Source organism: Atta cephalotes (assembly GCF_000143395.1).
Source record: "Atta cephalotes unplaced genomic scaffold scaffold00023, whole genome shotgun sequence".
Lineage (NCBI taxonomy): Eukaryota > Metazoa > Arthropoda > Insecta > Hymenoptera > Formicidae > Atta > Atta cephalotes.
The window spans coordinates 435,097-461,589 of record NW_012130087.1 but is presented as its reverse complement, the minus strand read 5'-3'; the positions used below and the strand labels follow the sequence as shown (position 1 = coordinate 461,589).

The 26,493-nt window shown below is 32.2% G+C and overlaps 7 protein-coding genes across 7 annotated transcripts; 4 read left to right on the top strand and 3 right to left on the bottom strand.

Moving 5' to 3' along the window:
- The first annotated feature begins 1,150 nt into the window (after positions 1-1,150).
- On the top strand, positions 1,151-3,976 carry LOC105619804 (serine/threonine-protein kinase Chk2). The gene is made up of 7 exons (XM_012201322.1): positions 1,151-1,298; positions 1,438-1,713; positions 1,794-2,050; positions 2,126-2,329; positions 2,414-2,587; positions 3,563-3,718; positions 3,782-3,976. Exons 1-7 carry the CDS (start codon positions 1,151-1,153, stop codon positions 3,974-3,976), a joined length of 1,410 nt encoding a protein of 469 aa, XP_012056712.1.
- Positions 3,977-4,773: 797 nt separating this feature from the next.
- On the bottom strand, positions 4,774-6,779 carry LOC105619975 (succinate dehydrogenase [ubiquinone] iron-sulfur subunit-like). Its single transcript, XM_012201488.1, has 5 exons — positions 6,609-6,779; positions 5,903-6,153; positions 5,253-5,550; positions 5,044-5,166; positions 4,774-4,911 (listed from the first exon to the last, which is right to left on the bottom strand). The coding sequence occupies exons 1-5, from the start codon at positions 6,777-6,779 to the stop codon at positions 4,774-4,776; spliced, it is 981 nt and encodes a 326-aa protein (XP_012056878.1).
- A 1,605-nt stretch (positions 6,780-8,384) lies between these two features.
- LOC105619803 (trifunctional purine biosynthetic protein adenosine-3) lies at positions 8,385-13,655 on the top strand. The gene is made up of 16 exons (XM_012201321.1): positions 8,385-8,465; positions 8,541-8,630; positions 8,708-8,955; positions 9,395-9,594; positions 9,659-9,853; positions 9,921-10,051; positions 10,507-10,717; positions 10,787-10,922; positions 10,986-11,208; positions 11,313-11,507; positions 11,844-12,099; positions 12,187-12,390; positions 12,499-12,645; positions 12,723-12,991; positions 13,079-13,336; positions 13,473-13,655. The coding sequence occupies exons 1-16, from the start codon at positions 8,385-8,387 to the stop codon at positions 13,653-13,655; spliced, it is 3,027 nt and encodes a 1,008-aa protein (XP_012056711.1).
- Positions 13,656-13,790: 135 nt separating this feature from the next.
- Positions 13,791-15,289, bottom strand: LOC105619974 (dnaJ homolog subfamily C member 28). Its single transcript, XM_012201486.1, has 5 exons — positions 15,170-15,289; positions 14,960-15,091; positions 14,792-14,878; positions 14,287-14,637; positions 13,791-14,198 (listed from the first exon to the last, which is right to left on the bottom strand). Exons 1-5 carry the CDS (start codon positions 15,287-15,289, stop codon positions 13,791-13,793), a joined length of 1,098 nt encoding a protein of 365 aa, XP_012056876.1.
- Positions 15,290-15,679: 390 nt separating this feature from the next.
- On the top strand, positions 15,680-17,167 carry LOC105619802 (TM2 domain-containing protein CG11103). Its single transcript, XM_012201320.1, has 3 exons — positions 15,680-15,816; positions 15,914-16,001; positions 16,838-17,167. The coding sequence occupies exons 1-3, from the start codon at positions 15,680-15,682 to the stop codon at positions 17,165-17,167; spliced, it is 555 nt and encodes a 184-aa protein (XP_012056710.1).
- Positions 17,168-17,609: 442 nt separating this feature from the next.
- On the bottom strand, positions 17,610-19,485 carry LOC105619801 (translation initiation factor eIF-2B subunit beta). The gene is made up of 6 exons (XM_012201318.1): positions 19,415-19,485; positions 19,256-19,342; positions 18,857-19,138; positions 18,248-18,404; positions 17,766-18,160; positions 17,610-17,682 (listed from the first exon to the last, which is right to left on the bottom strand). The coding sequence occupies exons 1-6, from the start codon at positions 19,483-19,485 to the stop codon at positions 17,610-17,612; spliced, it is 1,065 nt and encodes a 354-aa protein (XP_012056708.1).
- A 3,020-nt stretch (positions 19,486-22,505) lies between these two features.
- LOC105619800 lies at positions 22,506-24,092 on the top strand. The gene is made up of 4 exons (XM_012201317.1): positions 22,506-22,648; positions 22,728-22,852; positions 23,264-23,368; positions 23,956-24,092. Exons 1-4 carry the CDS (start codon positions 22,506-22,508, stop codon positions 24,072-24,074), a joined length of 492 nt encoding a protein of 163 aa, XP_012056707.1. The 3' UTR covers positions 24,075-24,092.
- The last annotated feature ends 2,401 nt before the right edge of the window (positions 24,093-26,493 follow it).

The following is a 26,493-nucleotide window of genomic DNA, read 5'->3' as shown; positions in this document are numbered from 1 at the left end:
GTTTTATGATTTAAAACGTAAGATATCTTTAAAACACTTTATATCTTGTTTTCGAATATGCGTGTTATCTGAGTTGTGAAATCGAATAATACAATACAGAATGCAATACAGAAATGCTTAAATTTTATTATTGTTGATATATTTCACTTTAATATTGATAAATAAAAACATATAATTAAAATAGTAAGTTTTATGTAGTCCATTACAACGAAAAATAATAAGTTTCGATAGTAGTTCACAAATTGATGTTGACACAGATAACACTTGCAACGTAATTTATACTTGTATACTTGTAGATGTAGATTATTACATTTTATGCATAAATACACAAGAATTATTTTTTATGCCAAATTAATTAAATCTGTATATAAATACATCTTTAAAGAAGAAAGTTTTGTAACTATCCATACAGCACGCGTAACAGTTTAACGTTAATGGACGACTAATTCCCATTTCCGCCAATATAGATTAACTTTATCTCGGTTCAACTTAGGCCGGAATCAAATGCATTGAAGAATGAGATTGAAGATTGAAAGTTGACAATCAGAACAAAAGGAATCAAAATTTCTTTGTTCTCATTGATGAAATTTCAATTTTCAATCTCAATCTTCAATGCATAGTCTGATTCCGGCCTTACTCTCCGTTTTTTTCAAATCTCTAGAAAAAGACGAAGAGTAAATTGAACCGAGATTAAAATTAATCTACATTGGTGGAAATGGACATAATAATTGACTTTTTTTAGTCAATTTAAAATCGATTTGTAAAGTCGACTTTTCTAGGATGGCTAAAGTGGCGTTGTTAAAAGTGATAGATGCGCACGCATGATCGATATTTTCATCGATATAATGATTCTTGCAACCATAATTTAGAGCATCTAGAGGATCGTACATTTCTATTGTTTACACGAGGATTGCATCAGATTGCATTGTTGATGTCAGATGGTATGGTTGATAATTGTTAATTCATTGGAAATTAGTTGCTCGTGATTAAGTTTCGAAGAACAATCATTGTTGCGATCTTTGACAATCGACCTTGCATAGATTTGCCACAAATCAATGGATTAATAGTTGTTAACAGTCGTTAGTTTTGCGTTCTCGTTGTTTGAAAGGTTCTTAATTAATTCTTTGGATGGTTACCTCACAAAGTGAAAATGACGTCACAAGAACAAATTCCCTGTAGTCTGCCTGATACACAGAATGCGGATGTTGTACTGACACAATCGCAGGAGGTATCAAGCCAGCAAACGATGGCCGTTTGGGGAAGATTATGTCCTAGGAGGCCATACTTACGAAGTCTAGGTAAGAACTCGTCTCTTGCATAGGTAGTATCTTCTCGGAATCACTCCGTTTGTTATTGTAGTTCTTCAAAATTCAAATCATAGCGCTAAAATTTAAATTAGGCAAATAATTATAATAACATTTTCTTATTTTATTTCAGAAATGATAAAGGATACTGTTTATACCTTAGGACGTTCTCCAAGCTGTGACATTTGTTTAACTTCAAATGAGTTGCAAAGTAAACAGCTAAGCGTTATTAGTAAGACACATTTTCGCATATACAAGGAGCGCGTTGGTAACACGAATGAGATCGTAGTGTACTTGGAAGATTCAAGTCACAATGGAACTTATGTTAATCAGGAATTGGTCGGTCATGGAAGACGTGTCATTATTGGAAATAATTCCGAGATAGCTTTAGCCAAGAGTTCCTTCTCGTGTACATACTTATTTTATATCAAAGTTCAATGTATAAATTATTGCATGATGATAAAAAAAAATTACTCTGTTTAATTGCAGTTTATATATTCGTGAGTGCAAATGTACATGAAATTGCTTATGAGTTACCACTGGGGCTGAAACAGAAGTATGTAATTGGCCGTAGATTAGGAACTGGTGCCTGTGGCGAAGTGAGATTGCTATTTAGGAAGGATGGTTCCGAAACATTTGCTATCAAAGTTATACAGAAAAATTATTTTAGCGCCGGTACTGGGAACATTCTTAATAATCCGGCGAACGTTCGGAACGAAGTTGAAATATTAAGAAAGCTGAAGCATGTAAGTTTAGATATAGTTAAGGCATCTCTTTTGTATCATTGTAGTTGCCAATAGAGTTTTGAATTTTTATTTCAGCCTTGTATAATTCCTTTGAAGGATATTTTTGACACGACTGAAGTTATGTACATTATTCTTGAATTAATGGAAGGTGGTGAGCTTTTTGATAGAATAAAAAGCAAAGGAAAACTATCTGAATCATGTGCAAAATTGATATTCTATCAAGTTGTACACGCTGTTTATTATCTTCACAGACAGGGAATTACACATAGAGATTTGAAGGTAATTTTAATTGAAGAATTTAAAATTAGTTATATGTTTTATGGTCATATCAATATTACATTATTAGATTAAAAAAATTTACAGCCAGAGAATATACTGCTAAAGGACAATTCAGAAAATCCTTTGGTCAAAGTATCAGATTTTGGCATGTCAAAATTCGTAGATGCCCAAACAATGATGAGAACATTCTGCGGGACTCCTATGTATGTTGCTCCCGAAATTTTGGCAACCAATGGACGCAGTTTTTATACAAATCAAGTAAGTATTTAAATTATACAAGCCAAAATATTCCGGCGAAATTTTAAGATTTTATAGGAAATTAATTCTCTGAACAAAATTTCTGTAAATATGGTCAAAAAAACTTCCTTAAGCTAGAACCCAAAAATCTCAGAAATCATTATTTTATACATTTACAAATATTAGGAGAAATATGCTTTTCTTTTTTTTTTTTTTTTTTTTTTTTTTTTTTTTTATAACGTTTCAAAACAAAAGAATTAAATTATCTTTTAAATGAGATCAAAGTGATTGTAGTATGTTCTATTTCTATTGATTGAGATAATCAGTTTCAAAAATATAAAAAAGTGTTTAGTATATTTAAAAATAGCTTACACTTTTATTATTTAATTTTTCGCTATAATATTATCCTCGAATTTTAAGATATCCTATATAATAATATTATATGTGTACATATATATATATATATATTTTAATGAGAAATAATAGTGAATATAAATTTTTTTATATTCAGAATCATAGCTTTATCTAAGATTTGATAGAAAGATCGATTGAATGTTTGCACAATGTTTTAAATTCCAAATTCTCGTTAAATAAAGCATCGACAAATGGTCTCCGATCTTCGTCATAAATCAATCTTTGATTTGTTTGTTTTTGAAATTTATTCCTGATAATTGTAATAATTATTAATAAATATTATTTATTATTAAATAAATATTTAATTATTATATATATAATGAATATAATATCTTTCCTCTTGAATATGCGAGGTGAATATGCGAGGAATATTGCAAGGAATCGAACTTAGATCTTTTTCTTTATAGATAACTGCTCTATCATTATCATTCTCGCAAAATAATTATGGCCATTTAGATTTATACTGTCAATATTGAAAATTTATAGTATGCGTAACGTGAATTATAGATTTTCAGTAGTTAGTGTATATCTGAACGTGGCTTATGCAGAAGAATCATTTGTATTTCATTGGAATTCTTTCAGGTCGATGTATGGAGTTTAGGAGTGATATTGTATGTCAGTTTAAGTGGCAGAGTTCCTTTCTCAAATAATAATGCTACTTTAGCAGATCAAATTAAAGGTGGAATGTATGAATTTGGATCATATTTTACACTAGTATCACAGGATGCTATAAATCTGGTACGTAATAATGTCTGCATTTATTAATTGGGATTGATCTTAATGGATATCGTATTGTTCTAGATTAAACGTATGATGACGGTGAATCCAAAGAAACGTATAACAGTGCCACAGATCTTGTTACATCCATGGTTACGTGACATAAATATGCAAAGAGAAGTCAACAGGCTAATGTCCGGTGTTATTCATAATGAAGATAATGACGAGAATTTACCACCTTCAAATATCCATCGGAATAAACGTCCTCGACTTATTTGAAAAAAGAAAAACATAAAAAAATATCTCATTTTGCGAGCAAAAAGTGGAGACATATGTCCTCTTGATAGAGCTGTCTTTTTTTCATTAATATTGTAATACATATATACGTTATCCACTTAGAATAATTTTCATTTAAAAAACGGGCATTCAATAAATTTTGATAAATTCAATATATCGAAAAATTATCAAGTTTATAAAATCAATCTTTTAAATCTCTATATGTTTAATAGTATAAACATGGTATAACAAGTAGAAATAATATTTTTTTACTTAATATACTTAGTGATTAACTCAGTATTAAAAAATCGAGAAATAGATAAATAAGATTCATATACTCTACGATAAGATACATATAGAATTCTCTGTACAATATATTCTTTTATTTTGTGACGAATCTCAATTTGATGAATACAAGAATTTGTGATCCAGAGACAGTAATAGTGTTAGCGTTATTTAACTTAGATATACAGCGTATTTGTGATATATGACATAAATAAAATGTTAAGGGTTATTGATTAATATTATAAGTGCCAATTTATAACTTTATAAACTTTGATTAGAAAATTTAGAATTCAAGGATATAACAATGCTAATAAAAAGAGATTAAGACTGCCTTACGTTTAATGCCAAATGTGCAAAGAAAATGCTTAATTTATCTTTTATATTTAATCATCGTTACGAGTTTATTATCTCTTGTACAAAATTAACTTTAGTGCTCAATTATGCTAAGGTCTTTATTCAAAGTGATGGACTTTATACAATAAAGAAGAACCTCTTGCGAACTATATTCTATTTTTTCATTCTTTTTTACTTAAGTATTGCTCCTCACTTTGGCAGAAATTCGGAATTGCTGTCTCAAGGTCTGGCTTCTCTTTCTTCGTAAGTCCGGCTAGCAAACATTTTAATTGAGCTATTGCTCTTCCTGGATTTAGACCCTATTGGATACACAATAATATCGTGTGAAGATGAAAATTAAGATTTAGATATATAATTTCTTTTGAAGAAATTAAATTCTTTTTGTATCGCAGGAGAAAAAATAGCAGTGAATAATGTCGTTTAAGATTCACCTTTGGACACGTCTTTGTGCAATTGAAGATCGTGTGACATCGATAAACCGAATAGAAATCTCGTATCTTCAACAGCCTTTCTTCATGTGCCATGTCCCGTGAATCCATTACCCACCTGTATGCCTAGCGATATAAGCGAATGATTATACAACGTAAATAATGATACATTTTCATTTTATTTGCCGTAGAAAAAAATGTCGATCTGTTACCTGCAGTAGCACCGCAGGTCCTAGATATTTATCACCGAGCCACCAATAAGGAGGACATGAATATGTGCAGCATCCACACATTATACATTCGTACAAGCCGTTGAGTTTCTTCCTGTCTCTTGGACTTTGCAAAATTTGCCGCATACCGAGGAAGTCATCCTCACCCGGTCGCTTTAGATACTGATCGATTTTGTGAAATTGTCTCAGGAACTGTTCCATATCCGGAATTAAATCTCGAATCACATATGTATGCGGTAGAGGATAGATCACCAGTGGCTTCGGAGATTCTTTTACTTTCCTGAAAATTTTAAGCAATTTCGGTAGCAACGTTAACGTGAGATTAAGGGGAGATTTTTTTTTAAATAAATTTTATCGCGATAAGAAGACTAGAAAAGTAATTACGTAAACGAAAATATACGGCATGTAAAATTAACACGACCATTTCAAATTTCAGACATTCATAGATCTCCAAGTATTCAAAGTATCTCACATCTAAAATTATCCACATATCGAAATCCTAAATATTTGGATTAAACTACTATTAAATACATCAAGTTTTTCAAGGATCAAATTCAAAGAACTCAATATTTCTATTGCCTGATTTACCGACGTTAAAAATTTTATTTTTATATCGTTGAATGACGAATTACGTTACGCAAGCCAAGGTATTCACGCCGTTTATGTTCATCCCGCAACATCCACAGACGCCCTCGCGACAGGACTTCCGGAAGGACAATGTCGGATCGTGCTGTGCCTTGATAAATGCCAATACATTTAGCACCATCGTGCCACATTTGTTCAGATCTATGCTGAACTGTTGCATGTACGGCTTCACTTTCGGCTTTTCTGGATTCCATCGATATACACGTACAATTTGTAGTCTTGGCTCAACTTTTGTCTCCTACAAAAGATCAGATATAAATAATAATCACGTTTAGTGTATGTACATTTGCATAATCTAAGTCCTTTAATTCTTTCAACAATTTCACAATCGAAGACATTCTTTTTTCATATACATTGAAATATATTGTGCGCGAAAAGAAAATTTGTCTCAATATCATAATAATCAAATGTCCCAAGATTTGTTCTTTATAGAAAAAATTCTTTATAGAAAAAATTCTATATTCTTCTCATCTTTCTGTTCTTTTTTTCTTTCTAATGTTTGTATATTAATATCAGTTTAAATGTAGAAAGTGTAAAATTACAAAGAACATTTTTAGATAATACAAAATAAGGCTACGATTCGCTAAGCAATAGCAAAAAAATGCATAGCACATTTTAAGAATTCGGATTTGAATTTTGCATATTAAAGACAGGAAGATCCTCGCGCTTTTTCTCAAGTATAGGATGACTAACTTTCGAAGGCGTTTTACACTCAGCAATGCCCGCGATTTCCTTCGCCACCGCTGTATCCGTCTCGCTTGGAGTTTCCTTGGCCGATGTTGACAACCTCGATACGCGAATGCGCGCGACTCCCCGCATCCAGAAATGGCTCGTGAATACGCTTCTGCTCACAGCAGTATACATGACCCACTCTCTGTGACCTGTCGCCTCCACTCCCGTACAATATTATCTCGAGGATGATGTCTTCGTGATGTCACGTCGCACTATTTCAATCATTACGTCTCGTCGCGGTCGCATTTATCTCAGACTCGTCAAACATCGCACGAACAAAATATCATCGAGAACGAACTTCACGAACAGTCTGCGACGAATTTATATCAATTTATGTTAACGATTCATAAGACATCTTCGATAGTTTAAATTAAATTTTACTTTAGACAGTAAAACTTGGGCCAAATTTCAGTTTAGAGTTCTGTTTATAATTTTATATGCCACGTGCTTTATTATTTGTGGTTGTCACAGATTTTTTGTACAAGAAGTACACATCCATAGATTTCTATAAAAAGTCTGTTTTTTAATATATATTTTATATATATTTGTATATTCCAATACTTCAACCTAGAAAAAAATAAAAAATGTTATATATATATGGACATATTTTATATATATATAATTATATATAATTCATACATATTATATATGAAATATTTTCTGGAAGTGTTTTTGTATTACACACAGCACATGAAATAATAAATTATTTTGCTTTTATCAATTTATTGATTTTATTTATTTATTTATTAATATATTTTTTGCAAAACGCAAAGCGCGCATTCTTGTCATTTGTCTGTAAAATGATTTTTTTTAATTCAGTTCATTGTACGTTCAAATTATTAGGAATCGATCGACCATTGCAAAGTTATTTTTGATTTAATAGAATTTAGATTACAACATTACGTTGTTTGTCATAATACAAACAAGTTACAAGTTACAAAAGAGATAAGAGTGACGCACTTGACCTTATGATCATCAAATAATTTTGTAATTATTTTGTTGAGAAATGTTGAACGGGGTTTCCGTATCACAATGTAACATATATTCGTTTATTACAAATTTATAGAATAACGTTGAAGTTATTGTTTATGCAATTATTTCGAATAATCTATCGAAACACTGGAAATTATCAAATATCTGTCAAATTGAAAAATTAAAAAATGGCAATAGTATAAAAAACGAAAATTGTACAAGCATTAGAATGCAAAGATCTATATTATTTCTATCGCGCGCGTTATTTGTATATTACAATATAATAATGATGTAAACGTCCTCATCGAGACTGTTTAAATCGCTTGCTGAAAGGCCATCGGGTCATTGCGCGAGCGATATACAAGTTATTATAGATTAACTCCCGAAGAACGAGAGATCAAGTTTTTCGTTGCGTAAAACGCAATTGGCGAGTAAGATATCGTTAGTCATCGTTGTGTTGCCGTTGTGCCGAGAACGAATCACGCTGACCACCTGTAGCATCCCACATTTCATTCACAAGCACAATCATCGCGTTATTCAGAAAAGCCGCCGGCGATTTCTCATTACTGACGCCTCTAAACAATAAACGCCTGTAACGAATAATTAACAGTTAGTGTTTACGGAGATTACAAATTGGAACAAGGTGAGTGACGAGGAAAGACGGTTTTGCTTGAAATTATTAAATTTGGAAATTACAAATGTCGATATTTTAATAATTCTGAATAAATCACTCTCGTGATCAGAAAGCACGTTGAATATTTATAGATGACACAGTGCACAGTTCTTGTAATCGGCGGTGGTGGTAGAGAACATGCCATTTGTTGGAAGTTATCTCAGTCGCCATGTGTAAGTTAAAGAATCAACAATGAATAGCAACATAATGGACAAAGATTAATACAGTTTACATTCTATTTGATGTAGGTAAAAGAGATCTTGGTTGCTCCTGGAAACACCGGCATCAAAGAAGTGAATAAAGTGCAATTAGTTGATTTGAACGTCAAGAATACTAAGGTATACATATATAATGTCAGTCTATAATTTTTTCTTGGATCAGTTATGTGATATTGATTACATTATTTTTTCTGTAGGAAGTTTCCAAATGGAGCAAGAACAATAACATTGATTTAGTAGTGGTGGGACCAGAAGACCCTTTGGCTCAGGGATTAGCAGATGATCTGAAAGATGTGGGAGTGAAATGTTTTGGTCCTCAGAAGAAAGCAGCTCAGATTGAAGCCAATAAAGATTGGGCAAAACAATTTATGGACAGAAATCATATTCCTACTGCTAGATGGCAAGGTTTTACTTCCGCTATAAATGCAAAGAACTTTATCAAAAAGTAAGGAATTTCTTCTTGAGGAAAATGATCCCAGCAAACGAGAAATGGATTGAAATGAATTGAAATTAATTTAGATTTTCAGAAATATTGATTCACAAATGTTAAAATGAATGCTTTTCAATCCTGAATGCATTTTTATCCATTTATAAGAATTGTATGGAACATATCTCTATGCCTTTCAATCTAAAAATAATATTAGCTTTTTCTGTGCACACACACACACACACACAAACAACAACATTATGAATACTGTTCAATTCAAAATTTTGAATAGGAAATGCAGTTTTTTAATTCAATTGTATCCAATTGAATCCAATTGAATCTAAAAAAAGTATTCACTATTTAAAATCCGCATTCGGATAGAAAAAATTTCAATCCATTTCAATCCATTCTCATTTGTTAGGATATGAAAACTTATATATACTTTCCTTTATCATAGTGCTCCATTCAAGGCACTTGTGATAAAAGCCTCAGGTTTAGCAGCCGGTAAAGGTGTAGTAGTGGCAAAAGATCAACAGGAAGCTTGTTATGCAATAGACGAAATGTTAAATGATAAAAAATTTGGAGTTGCTGGCGAAACTGTAGTTGTCGAGGAACTTTTGGAGGGTGAAGAAGTATCCGTACTTGCATTTACAGATGGTAAACAAGATTATGTTTATATATGAATTTTTAACAGAAAATAAATTTTAAATTTGGCATTTAGGTAAGACTCTCGTACCCATGATGCCTGCACAAGACCATAAAAGAATCTTTAATGGAGATTTTGGTCCAAACACTGGTGGAATGGGAGCGTATTGTCCATGCCCATTGTTAAGTGAAGTAGAATACGAAGAGGTGAAAATAAATGTTCTTCAGAAAGCTGTCGATGGACTTAGAAAGGAGAACATTCCATTTGTAGGTTTGTAATTTTCTATTGACAATGAATGATGTTAAATTAGTATATATTATTTATATGAAACTTGTAGGAGTACTATATGCCGGTTTAATGCTGACTGAAGATGGCCCGAAAGTCTTAGAGTTCAATTGCAGATTCGGCGATCCCGAGACTGAAGTAATATTACCGCTGTTGGCATCGGACCTGTTTACAATTATGAAGGTACAATTGATTAAACTTACTCAGCAAACCAGAATGGATTGAAATGGATTGAAATTTTTTTCTATCTGAATGCGTATTTTAAATAGCGAATACTTTTTTTTGGATTTAATTGAATTCAATTGGATTTAATTGGATTCAATTGAAAAACTGCATTTCCTATTCAAAATTTTGAATTGAACAGTATTCACAATGTGTACACAGAAAAAGCTAATATTATTTTTAGATTTAAAGGCATAGAGATATGCTCTATGCAATTCCTATAAATAAAAATGCATTCAGGATTGAAAAGCATTTTAACATTCATGAATCAATATTTCTGAAAATCTGAATCCATTTGAATTCATTTCAATCGATTCTTATTCTAGATAAGAGATATTCATATAGAAAACAAAGATTTTATTTCTGCGATATACAATATGATATATGTGTTTGATATATTTGATATGATTATACAGGCTTGTTGCGATGGAACTTTAAGCTCGTCTCTTGTTTCTTGGCGTGAAAATGTATCCGCTGTGGGTGTGATTTTAGCATCTCGCGGTTATCCAGCATCCTCATCCAAAGATCAAGTTATAACAGGCACTGATGAAGTGATACGTAAACAGGATTACTTTGTCTTTCACAGCGGCACGACTGTTTCATCAGAAGGCGAATTAGTAACTAACGGTAAAAAGCAGCACGGTAAAGGATATCTAAACAAATGCCCAAGTATCTAACTATAATGGCCTTTTATAGGCGGAAGAGTTCTTATCACTGTCAGTATCGCGCCAACCTTGGCAATGGCAGCAGCTAGAGCTACCCAAGCTGCTGAATATATATCATTCGATGGGAAGCAATTTAGAACAGACATCGCGCATAAAGGGATCGCTAGGTATAATGATTGATTTACAGATCAAGTAATACCTCGCACATGATTAACAATTAAACGTTTCAGATCTATTTTGCAGAGAGGACAGTTAACATATAAAAGTAGTGGCGTAAGTATCGACGCTGGTGATCATCTCGTATCCGCTATTAAGCCAGCTACTTGTTCCACAAAACGCGCTGGTACTATGGGTGCCATAGGCGGATTCGGTGGCCTTTTTGATGTAAAAGCCGCAGGTTACAAAGATCCTATTCTTGTGTCAGGCACTGATGGTGTTGGTACCAAATTGAAGGTGAATATTAAGTTAAAGATTTCCCTGTTAAGTTAAAGATTTTCCTGTGCATTCAAAGAAAATTATTAGAGTCAACATGTTCATGGACAATTTTTTTTTCTTAGATAGCAATCGAATGTAAAAAGCACGATACGATAGGCATAGACTTAGTAGCTATGTGCGTAAACGATATTCTCGCACACAATGCGGAGCCGCTATTTTTCCTGGATTATTTTGCCTGTGGCAAGCTCGACATTGAAGTAGCTACGAAGGTCATAAATGGGATTACTGAAGGTTGCAAGCAAGCAGGATGTTCCTTGGTAAGGTGTTAATTACATAATTTCATTAAAGAATATTTTTGACTATATTAAATAGAAGGATAAATATTTGTTTCCATATATTTCCAAATATTTATTAAAATAAAAATAGTTTTGTGGTTTCAAAAATAAATCAAATATAAGTAAATTATCTATTATTTCGCAATTAGTATACAAATACTGTATATTATGCGGCAATTATAAATATTAAATTATAAAGATGTTTTAAAATAATACATGTAATATATCGCCATATAAATATACTTACGCACTAATAACCGCGGAAGCTTATATAAGCACTTATATTTTATTCGACAAGATATGAATCAACATTTTTAGATTGGAGGAGAAACTGCTGAGATGCCAGATATGTATCCCGAGGGAGAATACGATTTAGCGGGCTTTGCAGTAGGTGCAGTCGAAAAAGGCAATTTGCTACCACGTGTGAATGATATTAAGGAAGGTGACGTGATAATCGGTCTTCCATCAAGCGGCGTACATAGCAATGGTTTCAGCTTAGTGCGAAAAGTTTTGAAACTTGCAGATAAGAAATTTTCAGATATTGCACCTTTCTCAAAGAGTAATCGAACGATTGGTATGAAATGTTTTCTAAATTAAGCTCTTTTTAATCAAGATAAGACGGATTATAAGAAAAAAATATGAGAATAATGTAATATCACAGGTGAAGAACTATTGGAACCAACTAAGATTTATGTAAAAAGTGTTATTCCTGCCTTGCGGACCAATCTAGTAAGGGGATTCGCGCACATTACTGGCGGAGGTCTTATGGAAAATATTCCTAGAATTTTACCTGAGAATTTAGGCGTAACGTTAGATGCGAAAAAGTGGAATGTTTTGCCAATCTTTAGTTGGTTAGCAGCAATTGGTAGGTATATTGTCTACAGTTTTACATATTTTTAATTTTAAAAGTCGCAAATATATTAAGTAATTTACATAAATGTTAATTGACATAATGCTATTTATTATTACATAGGTGGAATTAATAAATACGAGATGTTAAGAACATTTAACTGCGGAATTGGTGCAGTCTTGATATGTTCTGAAAAAGATAGGGTCGAAATTTTGACTAAACTAAAACACGAAGGCCCTATGGTTATCGGAAGCGTTAATACACATTGCAGTAATTATTCTTGCTATAAATATAATTAACAAAATTAATTAAATTATTTATACATTTGTGTTAATTACGTTACATAGATCGACAAGCTAGGGTGCACATAGAGAACTTTGAAAAAGTTTTCGAGCCCGAAATGAAACAATATGTTCCCAATTTGGTTGCAACACTGAGTAAGCCTCTTAAAAGAGTAGGCGTTCTGATATCAGGTAGTGGCACAAATCTCCAGTCGTTAATTAACGCTACTCGAGATCCATCTCAACACATTGGAGCGGAAATAGTCCTAGTGATTTCCAATAAGCCCGGCGTTGAAGGATTGAAACGTGCTGAGAGAGCTGGCATTAAGACAGTGGTACGTTAATAAAAGTCCACATATAGTTATAAATAGAAAGGTGGATCTGTTTTTTCTATAATTTTCTATAATTTGTTTAATTTATAGGTAATTAAACACACTGATTATCCAAGCCGCGAAACTTTCGATGCAGCCATGAATGTAGAACTTCACGCTGCCGGAGTGGAAATAGTATGCTTGGCTGGCTTTATGCGAATTCTTTCACAACAATTTGTAAAACATTGGAAAGGAGCTTTGTTAAATATTCATCCGTCTTTGTTGCCATCTTTCAAGGGTGCCAGCGCACATAAGGATGTTTTAGCAGCGCGTGTGCGTGTGTCGGGTTGCACTGTGCATTTTGTTGAAGTAAGTCAAAAAGATTGAATTTTTTTGTTGAATTAGACTAAATGAGAAGATAATTATAGCATCTTTAGATCTTTATCAAGATCTTTAGATCTCAATCATTAATCATTATCACAATCTTCTTCCTTTTATCAATTAGGTTGACATAGATTCGGGAGCTATTGTTGAGCAAGAAGTGGTGCTCGTGTTCCCAGATGATACTGAGAAAATTTTGCAAGAACGCGTAAAGACAGCGGAGCATCTAGCTTATCCTCGTGCCTTAAAACATCTAGCGACTGGTCGTATAAAATTGAAAGAAGACGGCACTCTTCATTGGAATTAATTAGAGATCACATGTACATATATCTACACAACGGGTTTATAATATAAAATATAGAAGTTATTTTTTGTACTATTATATCTTAAGCTCATTATTTATATATTTACAAATAAGTTTACAATATCACATCTTTTCTGTTTATCTAGTAATTTTTTTATTAAACAAGTCGCTTATAAGATTAAGTAAGTCTTGAGATATACTCACTTTCGAGTTTTCATGACTAGTATCTGCATATTTTTTGATATTTTTAGAGGGCGGTATTGATAACGTTTTCTCGGCGAGCTTATCCAATTTAACATGGAGCATTTGTTTCTGGAGTATAGGAACTAGCAAGTTGTACTTATCAATTTTATTATTTATCTGTCTTGTTGTAGTCTTGAATTTTTTCAACTTATCATTCCATATTAATTCATCTTTTGGAGTTAATGGGAGCTCGCTGACATCATTACGTGCTTCTAACAACTTCTTTTTCAATTCCTCAGTTTCTTCTCTAATTTCCTTTGATAATTGTATCCATTCTGGAGTAAAGCCATTGTCTATCAGTATCTGCAATCGTGATCAACATAAACAAATTAAATTATGTTCAAATTCATTGAAATTAATATCTTATACTTCTATATCTGATATAATTTACCTGATTCAATTTATGAGTCACAAAATCAACGTATGGATTCCTAGTGTTTGTAGCCTTCAATGGCTTTCCCATTCCAGGTAAATCGCTGAATTCACCCTTGTTCATTGCCTCCTGAATCAAATCTTCCACCAAACGATCCATGCCATAACGGGTTTTAATATCTTTAGCTTTTTGTTTATCCATACCGATTAATGTATTACGCTCTTCAGCCTGCAGTTTCTTCAATCTGTGTTCCATTACGTTATCAACTGCCTTTTGGGCCCTTTCTATTGTGTGTAGCCTTTGCCTTTTGCTTGGAGTGCCAATTCCCACATTGAAAGTCAAATAATGACGATGCTGTGGTGCTGTGTGCTGAAAATAAAGACAATTAAAATCAAAACATAAAAGATATGAGAAGCTTATTCTTTTTAGCTAAACTTCTCGCATTTTTCTTCTTTTTCTTTTTACGTTAAAAAAAGAAGAAATAAACTGTGAAGTTCAGCTAAAAAATGTCAAATATACTTACCTTAATATCAAATTCTTCCACTTCCAATGTCTCTTCATCTTTCTGAGCATTCCTGATTTTCCGAATCTCTCTATAGGCACTTTCAATCTACATTGAATAATTATACAATGAAACAGATCTACTTTACTTATTTGTCTCAAAGAACAGTATACTATCGCGATACATTACCTCGGAAAATCTAATAGCATCAGCTTCTGGCGTTCCACTATCTGGATGAAATCGTTTCGCAAGATGAACAAACGTCAATCTTAGGGTCTCGTCCTCACAATTCTCTGCAACTCCTAACGTTTCATACAGTTTCTATCAAATATGATTTAAATTATTTCATTAGTACAAGTTATATATTAAATAGGGATTATATAATATTCAATATTATACCTTTGCAGTTTGCTTAGCATTAAATCGATGCACGAATCTCTTGGATAAGATCAATTCTGCGGATGACACGTGCGAAAAATAAGCTCCCGGCTTGATACACAGCCAATTTAAAGATAACATGATCTTTCAACGTGATATTGTTCGTTGAACAATATCACGTTGTAATTTCTATACTGCTGCTCATTACATAATTATCGCGAAATTATTTCATTATGTACGCAAAATTATCCTTGTCTGTCATGACTGTCATACGCATCGAATGTCATTGAACGTCACACAAAAGTGAAGAATCGCGCCAAATTTAAATCCGCATACGTTGATTGGTTAAACATAAACAGTAATTGGCTTTACTTTTCGATTATTGGAGATCAAGAGTGTAGTTTCTACACTTACAGCACTTCACAGTGCTGATGTTCATTTAGCTAGAGCTCTGCAAGTGGGCAGAGTGGGCTGGAATCGCATCACTGATTGTCAATTATTATTCGCATTTAAAATGTCAGCCACGACAAAATGAGGTTATATCTTGTTTTTATTACGATTATCTGTCTTCTGTGGGATCAAAACGAACGTTTAGTGCTTGCAAACAAAAGTACCGAGCCTCAGCTGGAGTATAGACCTGATGGTCCACTGGTGATGTGTAAATTCTTGTGAGTATTCAAGTGGACATTTTCCTAATGTTTCAACGAAATAAATATTGACTGTTTCTTAACGAAATAATAATAATACAATGAGTTTTTCTTGTAGACCTAAGGAATTTGTAGAATGCGAGGATCCAGTTGATCACAAGGGAAACAAAACTGCCAAGGAGGAGACGGGCTTTGGTTGTGTCAAGGTACGACACAGCTGTGAGTTTTTCAACAAGGAGATAATGGTACTTTCCTGCAATATACACAGTCAACACTATGTATTCATAATCGGTTCTTATATTTAAGATTGTCTTAAGATAGTCTTAAGATGTCATGGACCAATCGTAAGAGAAGTCATATTAATATCTGAAAACATTATTTAAGACAGTCTTAAAATAAGAACTAAGTATGAATATCAGCCATAATGTACAATTTTGTGCTTCCTGACTATAACACAAGTCAACACAATTGTATTGTTATTTTATATCATTTCAGAAATATTAAATTTTTATATTTCATTACTACTTATATTTCTAGGAGTGATACTCTGATAAGAGATTTTAAGATTATATTCGGATATGTTCAAACAAATTATAAGATTTTTTTTTTATTTTACTTTGGCAATAAAATAAAAAAGTTAAGCAATGTTACAGCTACAAATCGACACTGTGTATTACTGTGTCACATAATGTATGACATATGTTTTATGAAAAGCATCCAGCATGTAACAATGAATCATTTCATTCTTCTGTAATATTAGTAAACAACAAGGATGTAATGATTCACTATTATTATTATTACTGTTATACTATTATTATTGTTATACTATGTCATCTGTGTCTCTTGCTGGAAAATACTCTCTATTACTGTGTCCTTGTTGAAAAACATCCTGAGTAATCAAGTTTTTTTGTTTTTTTTTGGATAATTTATAAAATTTAAATAAGACAAAGAAATTCATAGAAAATGACAAAAAATATTTCCTTTCATAACTGCAGCTGTAAGAAATTTAGATACAAATTATTTACGATTAATAAATTAACAGTTTGGAGGATCTCGTTATGAAGATGTAGAGAAGACTAAGGTATCCTGTACAGTACTGCCAGATATTGAGTGTTTTGGACCAAGGACATTCTTTCGCGAAGGAATACCATGTATAAAGTACAGTGGCCAATACTTTGCAACAACTCTCCTGTATAGTATTCTGTTGGGTTTTCTCGGTATGGATCGATTTTGTCTCGGACAGACTGGAACAGCAGTAGGCAAACTATTAACATTAGGTGGCATGGGTGTGTGGTGGATAGTTGATGTTATTTTGTTGGTAACAAACTCTTTGCAACCTGAAGACGGCAGTAATTGGAATCCATATGTATAGCATTTCAAGAAACCAGGGATCACTTTTGTACATAACTTAGTTTATAATTTGCAAGATAATGTGCGATTTCTTGCGAGAAAGGTCAAGTTATTAGACGTCTAGGTTGTTCAATCCCTGACTGTCATCTCCTATCTCACTTTTATAAAATTTATTAGAAAATTTTAATTAAGTGGAGAAATATAAACTAAAGCGAATAATTTAATATTCTCATTTAGGGAATTTATTTCACACATATTTAAATTATAATTATGATTATTTCAAATTTAAATATTATAATTACAATTGTAAATAAATTATTGCAGTAAAGATTAATTTATGTAAAGTATATTGCGAATCCTCTTTAATGTAAGAATAAATATGTGTTAATTTGTATAAAAATAAATTATAGAGGTTATGAGTTTAGATAAAAAAAGGATTATAATTAGTTCACATACACAATTGTTTATAATTCATAATCGTCAGGATGGTACAATTCACTAAGCAATCTATATACATAAGATGGCGCATTTCCACCTCTGAAAAAAAAAGAACAAAGACATTTATTGTTGCTCGAGATTTTAACAATTTTAATTTGTATAATAATCTTAATAACTCTTACGTATTCGAAATGAATAATGTAACAAGTTCAGGTGGAACGTAATCGAACACAGGATTGTAAGCATGTATTCGTTCTAGTAATGGTGCGTTGGCACTATCGATTACGCCATTCATTGGTGAAACGTGACAGTTAAAACCATTTTGTTTGCCCGAGCAATGATAAAGGGGCGCCAGTTTGTAGAGAGGCAGCAAAACCATTACTGGAACAGAATAATGTTTGGCGGCTTGCGCGACAGTGTGTGCGCCCGAGATCGCTCGAAGTCCACCATTTGCCATGACTGTGTGAGTGCCAATGATGACTTTGTTGACTCGGGACATCATCGCAAAGATCGCTACATCTGATATCAGTGTGGTCTTGATCTTTGCCTTAGCCAAATTCACTGCCATTTCATGACCCTGCAATTCATTCATAGATTTTTCTCTTTCTCTGCATTCTCCTCTGTTTAATTTCGAGTTTGTCCTTCAAGACAGATGTATAATTACGCTTAGAGACGGTCCACCTTCAGCTACTATAACATCAAAGGCCCTGGTAGCAGCAGCTTTTTTGAAAAATTCCTCTACTAATTTCGACTTGCCGATGGTCATTATAATTTCATTCGAGTGTATATGCTCGGATGCTTGTCGTGTGATGTTTTCTGAGCTGGGAACATTAAATTTGTTCAAAAGATTATTAAGAAATGTATTTCAAAAGGCTGTTATGAAATTATATCATAAAATGATACAAGCCAATACATAGGAGTAAAAAGAAATAGTAAACATTGAAATTAGACTAAAAATTTCTAATAATAAGTGCTTTTCATTTGATAACAAGTTGAAATAACTCGTTCTGCTTTTGTTATCATTGAATGTCAGTGTTATCATGAAAGATAGAACGTTGCTTATGCTGACTTTTGTTACTAATGGGAAGCACTCATTGTTGCATTATATCATAGAAATTGCATTATTTTTAGATTTGTTTTTTTTTTCAGCTTTGTATATCATTTAGCTTTCTTCATTTTTTTCTTTCTATATTAGAAAGGAAAGAAAGATAGGATACAAGAAGTTCAGCTGAAAAGAACAGATGAAATATGATACAGATGTGATTGTACTTACCATGTTTCCAATTCCGTTTCAAATTCATTAATGTGTTCAATGAGAGAGACCTTGAGAGAAGGTACCGAAACATTGAAATCTATCTGTTGGTTATCCTCAGCAGTAAGAATTTTGTGCAAGGATTCCTGGGGATACGTCTCATCTGTCTTACTCTTCAATTCCGAAATATATTCTTCCCTAATGATCTGCAATATTTTTCTTACCATATTTCCGATACATGCTTCAAGAGGAAGCGTTTTAATGAGGTACTTTCCATTTTGCACAATAATATCCATTAAATCTCTAGAAAATTAAGCCTAAAATTAATAATGTAAGTTGCAAAAATTAATGGAAAGTATTTTGGTAAAATGAACATGTGTTACAACAAATGATACAACAGCTTTAAATAATAATTCATACTTTGCTGTATTCCAGTGTGTATTATTGATAATTTCCTTAAGCACGGAGATAGTAGCCACCACGATATTGTGAGTGCCCTTAATTTCTCTGCAAAATATAGCATATTCAAATTTATTTTTTTTTCCCATTTTCTTGAAAATTGAGTGAAAATTATCTTACCCATAGTGAATGCTGTCTGTCAACTTCAGCACACTTTCATTAATTTTCTCTTTTGAATTCATGTCAATCATTTTGCTGGCGTTCAAATATATAATTACATGCACTACAAAGTATCTTTCTATGTATTTCAGAAATTCTTGAAACTGCTTTCGTTCATATGTGATGTGATTCTAATTTCCATGTCTGTGGCCTAGTAAACCAATGTAAACTAGGCCTGTGTCGCAAGTAGCAAGCTTGTGTGACAGCCAATCTGATGCATCAATATTGCACATGCGCAGTTCAACTTTCCATTAACCCTTTGAAACATACATTTTCCTTTATGTAGAATTTATGTAGAAGTTTACGTTGAAATTTGTTACTGGGAGAAGGGAGTGGGGGGAATTCGAGATTGCTGCTTTTATTACTAACTTTTTGCTTTTCGATCCGCCATCTTGGACTCACCATTTTGAGTTTTGAAAATCTAAGTCCAGATTCGTAATCAGCGATCCCAAAAACTCCCGAATACTCAGTTTCATTCTGATCAAGTAACTTTTTGCTTTTCGGTCTGCCATCTTAGATTCGTCATTTGAAATGTCGAAAATCTGAGGTCAGATTCGTAATCAGCGACCTAAAAAACTTACTGGACACTATTTTACATCCCCAGAACTAATTTTTTAACTTTTTATCCGCCATATTGGATTTACCATTTTGAATTTTGAAAATTCAAAATTTGAGGCCAGATTTGTAATCAGTGATCCCAAAAATCCCCTAATACTCAGTTTCGATCTAATCAAATAACTTTTTGCTTTCAACATGAATTTTTTCTGAAAAATACATTATTTTTTACACTTGTTTATTAGTATAAATAATGAAACAAAAAATTAATGGAAAACATACATTTCTCTGCACTTACGAATATCTTATCGAAGTAAAACCAAAAATTTACAACAAAATTAAATTTTAATTACTTGATAAATGCAAAAAATGGATTACAAAGAGATGAGAGAATCTGGATCGTGCTAGAAAGAGTTAACTAACGTAATTTTAGCAGTTTAGTGTTCACTGTATCCGAATATACGGTATTGCAAAAACTCCTGAATCGCAGCATATACAATGGCAAAAATCTAATTCAGCGAGAAAATAAGCATTGTGTGTCACCGAGTTTAGATCCTGCGCATAATGGAGGAATAGGAACAGGAATAAAGATAGCCACAATAGAAGGAATAAGGAATAACGATTTCAATCCATCAGAAATCGTATATTCCGGTGTGTCCGATATCTGATAGGTTGAAATCTTTATTCCTAATTCCTTATTCCTTCTATTGTAACTGCACTCTAAATATTAAGATTTGAACTTATCAGAAACTATATATTTCGATGTAATTGCTATCTAGTAGATTGAAATCTTAATATTTATTCCTGTTTCTAATATTTATTCTATTGTGCGCAGATCTTTAAGATCTAAATACAACAAATTGTTATCGCAACAGCGATAATGATAGAAATAGTATTAAATAGTATTATTAACGATAAAGATAGAAAACAGGGGAATCCAACATATGAAAATAAAGAGATCTATTTTCTATAGCTGAACTGTAGAGTACAGTTCAGTTTGGAACTTAAAGTGAGATAGATATATAATATATTTATCGAAAGCGAAAAAGAGAGTTTTAGAACAGTCTAATGCAGGAACAGAAAACAGATCACATATGTCAATGCACACATAGGCTAGACATAATAAGAATAGATTATGAAGTTCGATACGTGAAGGACTAAGTAGAAAAGGATGGATCAAAGGATCCGTACAACGGACGCGTAGCTTTTTCTTTCTGATAAGGAAAGAGGGGGGAAGGGGGAAGTAAATTGTGAAAAAAAAAGAAAGTGGAGAGATAGTTGAGTGTTAGATTATAGAAACAGTGATTCGAACAGAGAAAGAAAACTACACAGCATCTGTTTTCTGTCCTTTTTTACTTAATCTTCATACCAAGTATCAAAGTAAAGCTCGATTTATTCTTATTATGTTTATGATCGCCATCCCTGTTGCTTTCGCATTGTGTTTAGGCCTTAAGAATTTCAACCTATCAGAAATCATGTATTGTGGAATACACAATTTCTGATAAGTTAAAATTCTTATTCTCTGTTCCCTATTCTCTATTGTTTTCATTGTGCGCAGCCCCTTATAGAATGAATTAATGAAAGCACGTGTAGTTCAGCTCAGTGGCTGGTCTGGCTGGAAGTGCATTGCGTTCTGTTCTATGCATGATGCACATGATATTTTTACCTTATTGTTGTCATCGAATATTAAAGAAAGATGAAATGATGTATCTTGTACATCATGAGTGAAACCACCGACAAGATGCTATTAAAGACGGCCGATCTTTCTCGTGACTTAAAATTTGAGTGATTAAGTAAGAAACTGATAAATATACTAATTTTAGGATTTATTAATTTCGTAGACATATGCATATAACATGTGTTTAAAACTCAATAATACTCGATTTTTATTTAAAATTATGATTTTTAATGTTATCATAAGTTTGATAATCAATAGATATGATAACTATAAAGAGAGAAACTTGTAATGTTGCAGCAATATATAAGATATAGTACAATAAGTGTGCAAATTATTTATGCAACATTTATATAATAAAAGATAATAAATTTAATTATATCGGATCTGAATTTAATCTAACCTAATTTAGGCCGGGTCCGGATATTATGTGTTGCTGTATTATATATTGTTAGCATTAAAAAATCCACATGCCATAACGTAAATTATGGAAATAAATTTCCATAATTATATTAAATTATATTTTTAATACTGACAGTATATATATATATATATATATATATATATATATATATATATATAGTATAGTATATAGTATATATATATATAATAATGTGTCATATATATATATATATATATATATATACGAGACACATTTAAAATTAGAATAATTTTTAAGGTCGTGATTTACGAGTTGTGATCGCACTCACCACAGTCACCACACTGACCACTGTTGCAACCGAAGTACAACAATAGTATCGTATATTGCCCGAAGAAAACGTAGCTTAAATGAACGATCCTCGGTGAGAAGATTACACAGTCATGAACTGCCCAGAACTCGTTTCTGACTACCGTAACCCAACAATCAAATGGTATCAGACAGATCTCAGCGTCGTTATTTCTATTCAATTGATCGATGTATCCGACTATTATCTCCGAATTGAAAACGGTTGTTTACAATTCAGGTAATCAGATATGGTAGAGGAAAAGAAGAAATACGTATTTGATATACATGAAACAATCCAATTTCAAATCTCGTTGCAGTACAGAGATAAACGGCAAGAAATACTACCTCATTCTATATCTGTTTGGAGCAGTGGTAGCAGAAAAGACAGTGCATAAAAATCTCGTGAGAGAAATTAAGATCTATCTTCTGAAAGCACTCAAATGTACAGTAATTTTTTCTCACCATAAAATAGCTACTTTTCATTTACACCGATTCTTAGATAATTCTCACTTGTGACATCATAACTCAGTTGAATGCGCGTTTCTTTTGCATTCTAACAACAATGAGACTTTACTAAAGACTCAACTAAGTCTTTAATCTGTCTATAATCTGCACAAAATTGAGACTATGTACTTTAATAAAACTCATAAATTCGAGACTTTAAAAATGAGATTAACCTATGTTGTCATATAATTTGAACTTTTTATCAAAGTAATGATGTCATTAATCTGAGTATAAAGTACTCATCTCACTTTAGACTCAGTTTCACTTGTGTGTAAATGAAAAGCAGCTATTATTTTTATGAAGAACAGATTTACACTTTTGTTATATTTTGTTATCTTTGTTTCAATAGGGTATCCATGGTTAAGATTGATCAAGTCCAAAGAAAAAAATCCACTTATATCATACGACTCAGAACGTATAGAAGAGACAAATCACGTTCGAAATACTTATGACAGTAAGAATAATTATTTTTATTTATATATATATATTTTTTTTAACAAGATGCTTAGCTATTATTTGCAAATGAACAAAGATGAATTCTAAAGTGTCTTGTGTCTAATGCTAAAACTCGAAATCTTGGATTGATTTATAACATCATGGACACAAGGTTTTAGTCCTCCAATTCTTTTTAAAAAAAGGATATAGTTAACGTGATGCTACAAAAGCTTTGAATCATTCGTTGATTGGTCATTTAATAAAATTCCTCTGATTGTTCAATTAAATATTTTAGAGCATTTGTAATGAGATTTTGACCTGCACCTGTATATTAAATTCGCACGATTAGACGCACTCAATGTTCGTTAAAATCGTATAATTGATGTAAAAATGTGTTTAATATAAATATAAAGACGAATTAAATCGTGAAATCCTCAATATATCTTATTATGTTGTTAAGTAAAATATATATTTTATAATTAAAAATATCTGTATTTCACTCTCTTATATTTGTTAAATCAGTACCATGGTTTTAATATGCAACATTACACACTATTGCGTCCAACCGAATTTGCTGTTATTCATGTATGTTATTTTGTTTTATAGTAGGTAGATTCGAACGGTACAAACGTGAGCATAATATATCATATTTAATGCCTGTTGTGCCATCTAGCGATGAAGAAGAATCTGAGGATGATTATATGGACTTTGTTCAGTATGGTTAATAAATTATATCAATTCAATTTTTTTAATGTGAATTTTTAACATGTGTAAACACAAGAAATTTTTGATAATGATTATATAATTTTGATAATGACTTTTTATAGTTTCCACTGTAAATTTTTAATTATACCTTATTGTATATGTTAGGCTCAAAGATCGAAAATTCTTACAGAGCGAAAAAACCAACCATAACGCGTTATGGCGTTTGAGATTCAGCCATGACATATTAAAAAAGACCACAAAGCGAAATTCATGTGGAAATTATGATTCTCTTGACAATCGACCAATACGCGTTTTTCAATACTAGCTAAAATGCTACAACAAAATGAATGTGTAAATGATCATGTTACAATTATTTACATATTCATTTATTCATAATAAACGACCAAATCGCGTTGTGCCATTTTAACTTAGTCAGAACGCGTTATGCCATTTTAACTTAGTCAGAACGCGTTGTGAACATTTTTGAAAGAGCCACGGCACGAATTCCGCATTGTGGTTAAATCTCAAAAGCCATAACACATTGTGGTCGGTTTTTTTGTGAGCGTTTTCGGTCTTTAAATTTAACATCTACAGTATATATTACCTCAACATATTTTTTGATGTTTTTTTATAAGATTATAAAAGAGTTTCTTGTGACAAACAATGTTATTGTAGAATGTAAGATCTTGTATATAATAGAGAAAATATTAGGAATAAATATTAAATATTAAAGAAATAAGAAAATTAGAATTAAAAATGCTCGTAACAATTGAATACTCAGCGTACGCACCACAAGCGTATGAAAGAAATGTAACATAGACCAGAGGCTTAATGTAAAAAGAAGAAGGATTAAAGATTAAATACATAAGGAAATATAATATATATACAGGGTGTCTCTTAAGATGGGTCGGAGCCACATTAGGGATGGAGAATGGATCAAAGGAACAAAAAATTCTTATATTATTTTGAGATACTCGCTGTAGTTTTCGAATTAGAAAAGAAAACGTCTAAGCCAATATGCGGTTAAGCCGCGCCGCGCGAATTCGTAGGACGACTCACACTCGGCGGCAGCGGCGGCGCGCAGGGAGAGGGAAGTAGCGTTTCGTTGCCTAGCACAGTCTGGCATGGCGATTCTATGTGTTTCGCCGCATCGCGCCTACATTATCCAAATGTTATTTTAGCTGAAGTTTTTTTCTTATCATTATAAATCACGTTATTTAGCACGATTAAATACGTTTTAATACAATTATGAAATGTTAAGAGAGATGTAATTAATTAGAGCATGCATTACGCAAAGCGTATGCTGATCGTCGCCTTACCTTTCCGCTTGTTTTATTATACGATGTTTCTATTTAATTATGCTTCGAGACACATTTCGTCGGAGCTATCGCGTCGTTTTATACTATATTTAGTTGGAGTTTTATTTTTTGTCATATCAATGCATGTACACTTGAAATTATAATATAAGTTCGCGTAGATAGCCGCTACATTGTAAATCCAGATATATTATTTTTCCATAATGACGCATTTGAGGTTTTTTTCACATGTTTCTTGCCGTTTAACAAGTTTAATTGTACCATTAAAAACGTTCTTAAATTTTATTAAGCTTTAATGTTCACTGATGAATAAAATTTAAATTTTCTTTCACTGAAAACATTATTTATGTATATGTTAATGAGATGTTTAAATTTGTAGTAACTGAAAACTTAAATGTATTGAAAAACACTAATTGAAAATTGAGTATTTTAGTTTATTTTCATTAAACTATCCATCAAATTTAATGCCCATGTTCATTACATTAAAAAAATTTGTAACTTACAAGGAAAGGGACTCAATTGTCCCTCTCCGATTTTAATGAGCAGTATGTTATTCTCCAGACAAAAATAAGCGACACGTATTTTTCTTATACGCACTTTTAAAGGGTGAAACACTCCTTGAAAAAAATGATTTTTCTCTTTTGTAGCGAATATCATTGAAAAAAATCTCTTCTTTCTTCTCTTTCGAAGCGAATGTCGTTGAAATTGTAAGAGATAGAAAAAAATTTTCAGAAAATAGAATGGCGTCGTATAATAAACCAAGCGGAAAGGTTCGCGACAATCAGCATACGCTTTGCGTAATGCTCTAATTAATTACATATCGCTTAATATATTTATAATTGTGTTAAAACGTATTTAATCGTGCTAAATAACGTGATTTATAATGATAAGAAAAACTTCAGTTGAAATAACATTTTTGGATAATGTAGGATAATGTTGCGCGATGCGGCGAAACACATAGGATCGCCATGCTAGGCAACGAAACGCTACTTCCCTCTCTCTGCGCGCTGCCGCTGCTGCCGCTCGAATGTGGGCCGTCCTACGAATTCGCGCGGCTTAACCGCATATTAGCTTAGACCGCATATTTCCTTTTCTAATTCGAAAACTATAGCGAGTATCTCAA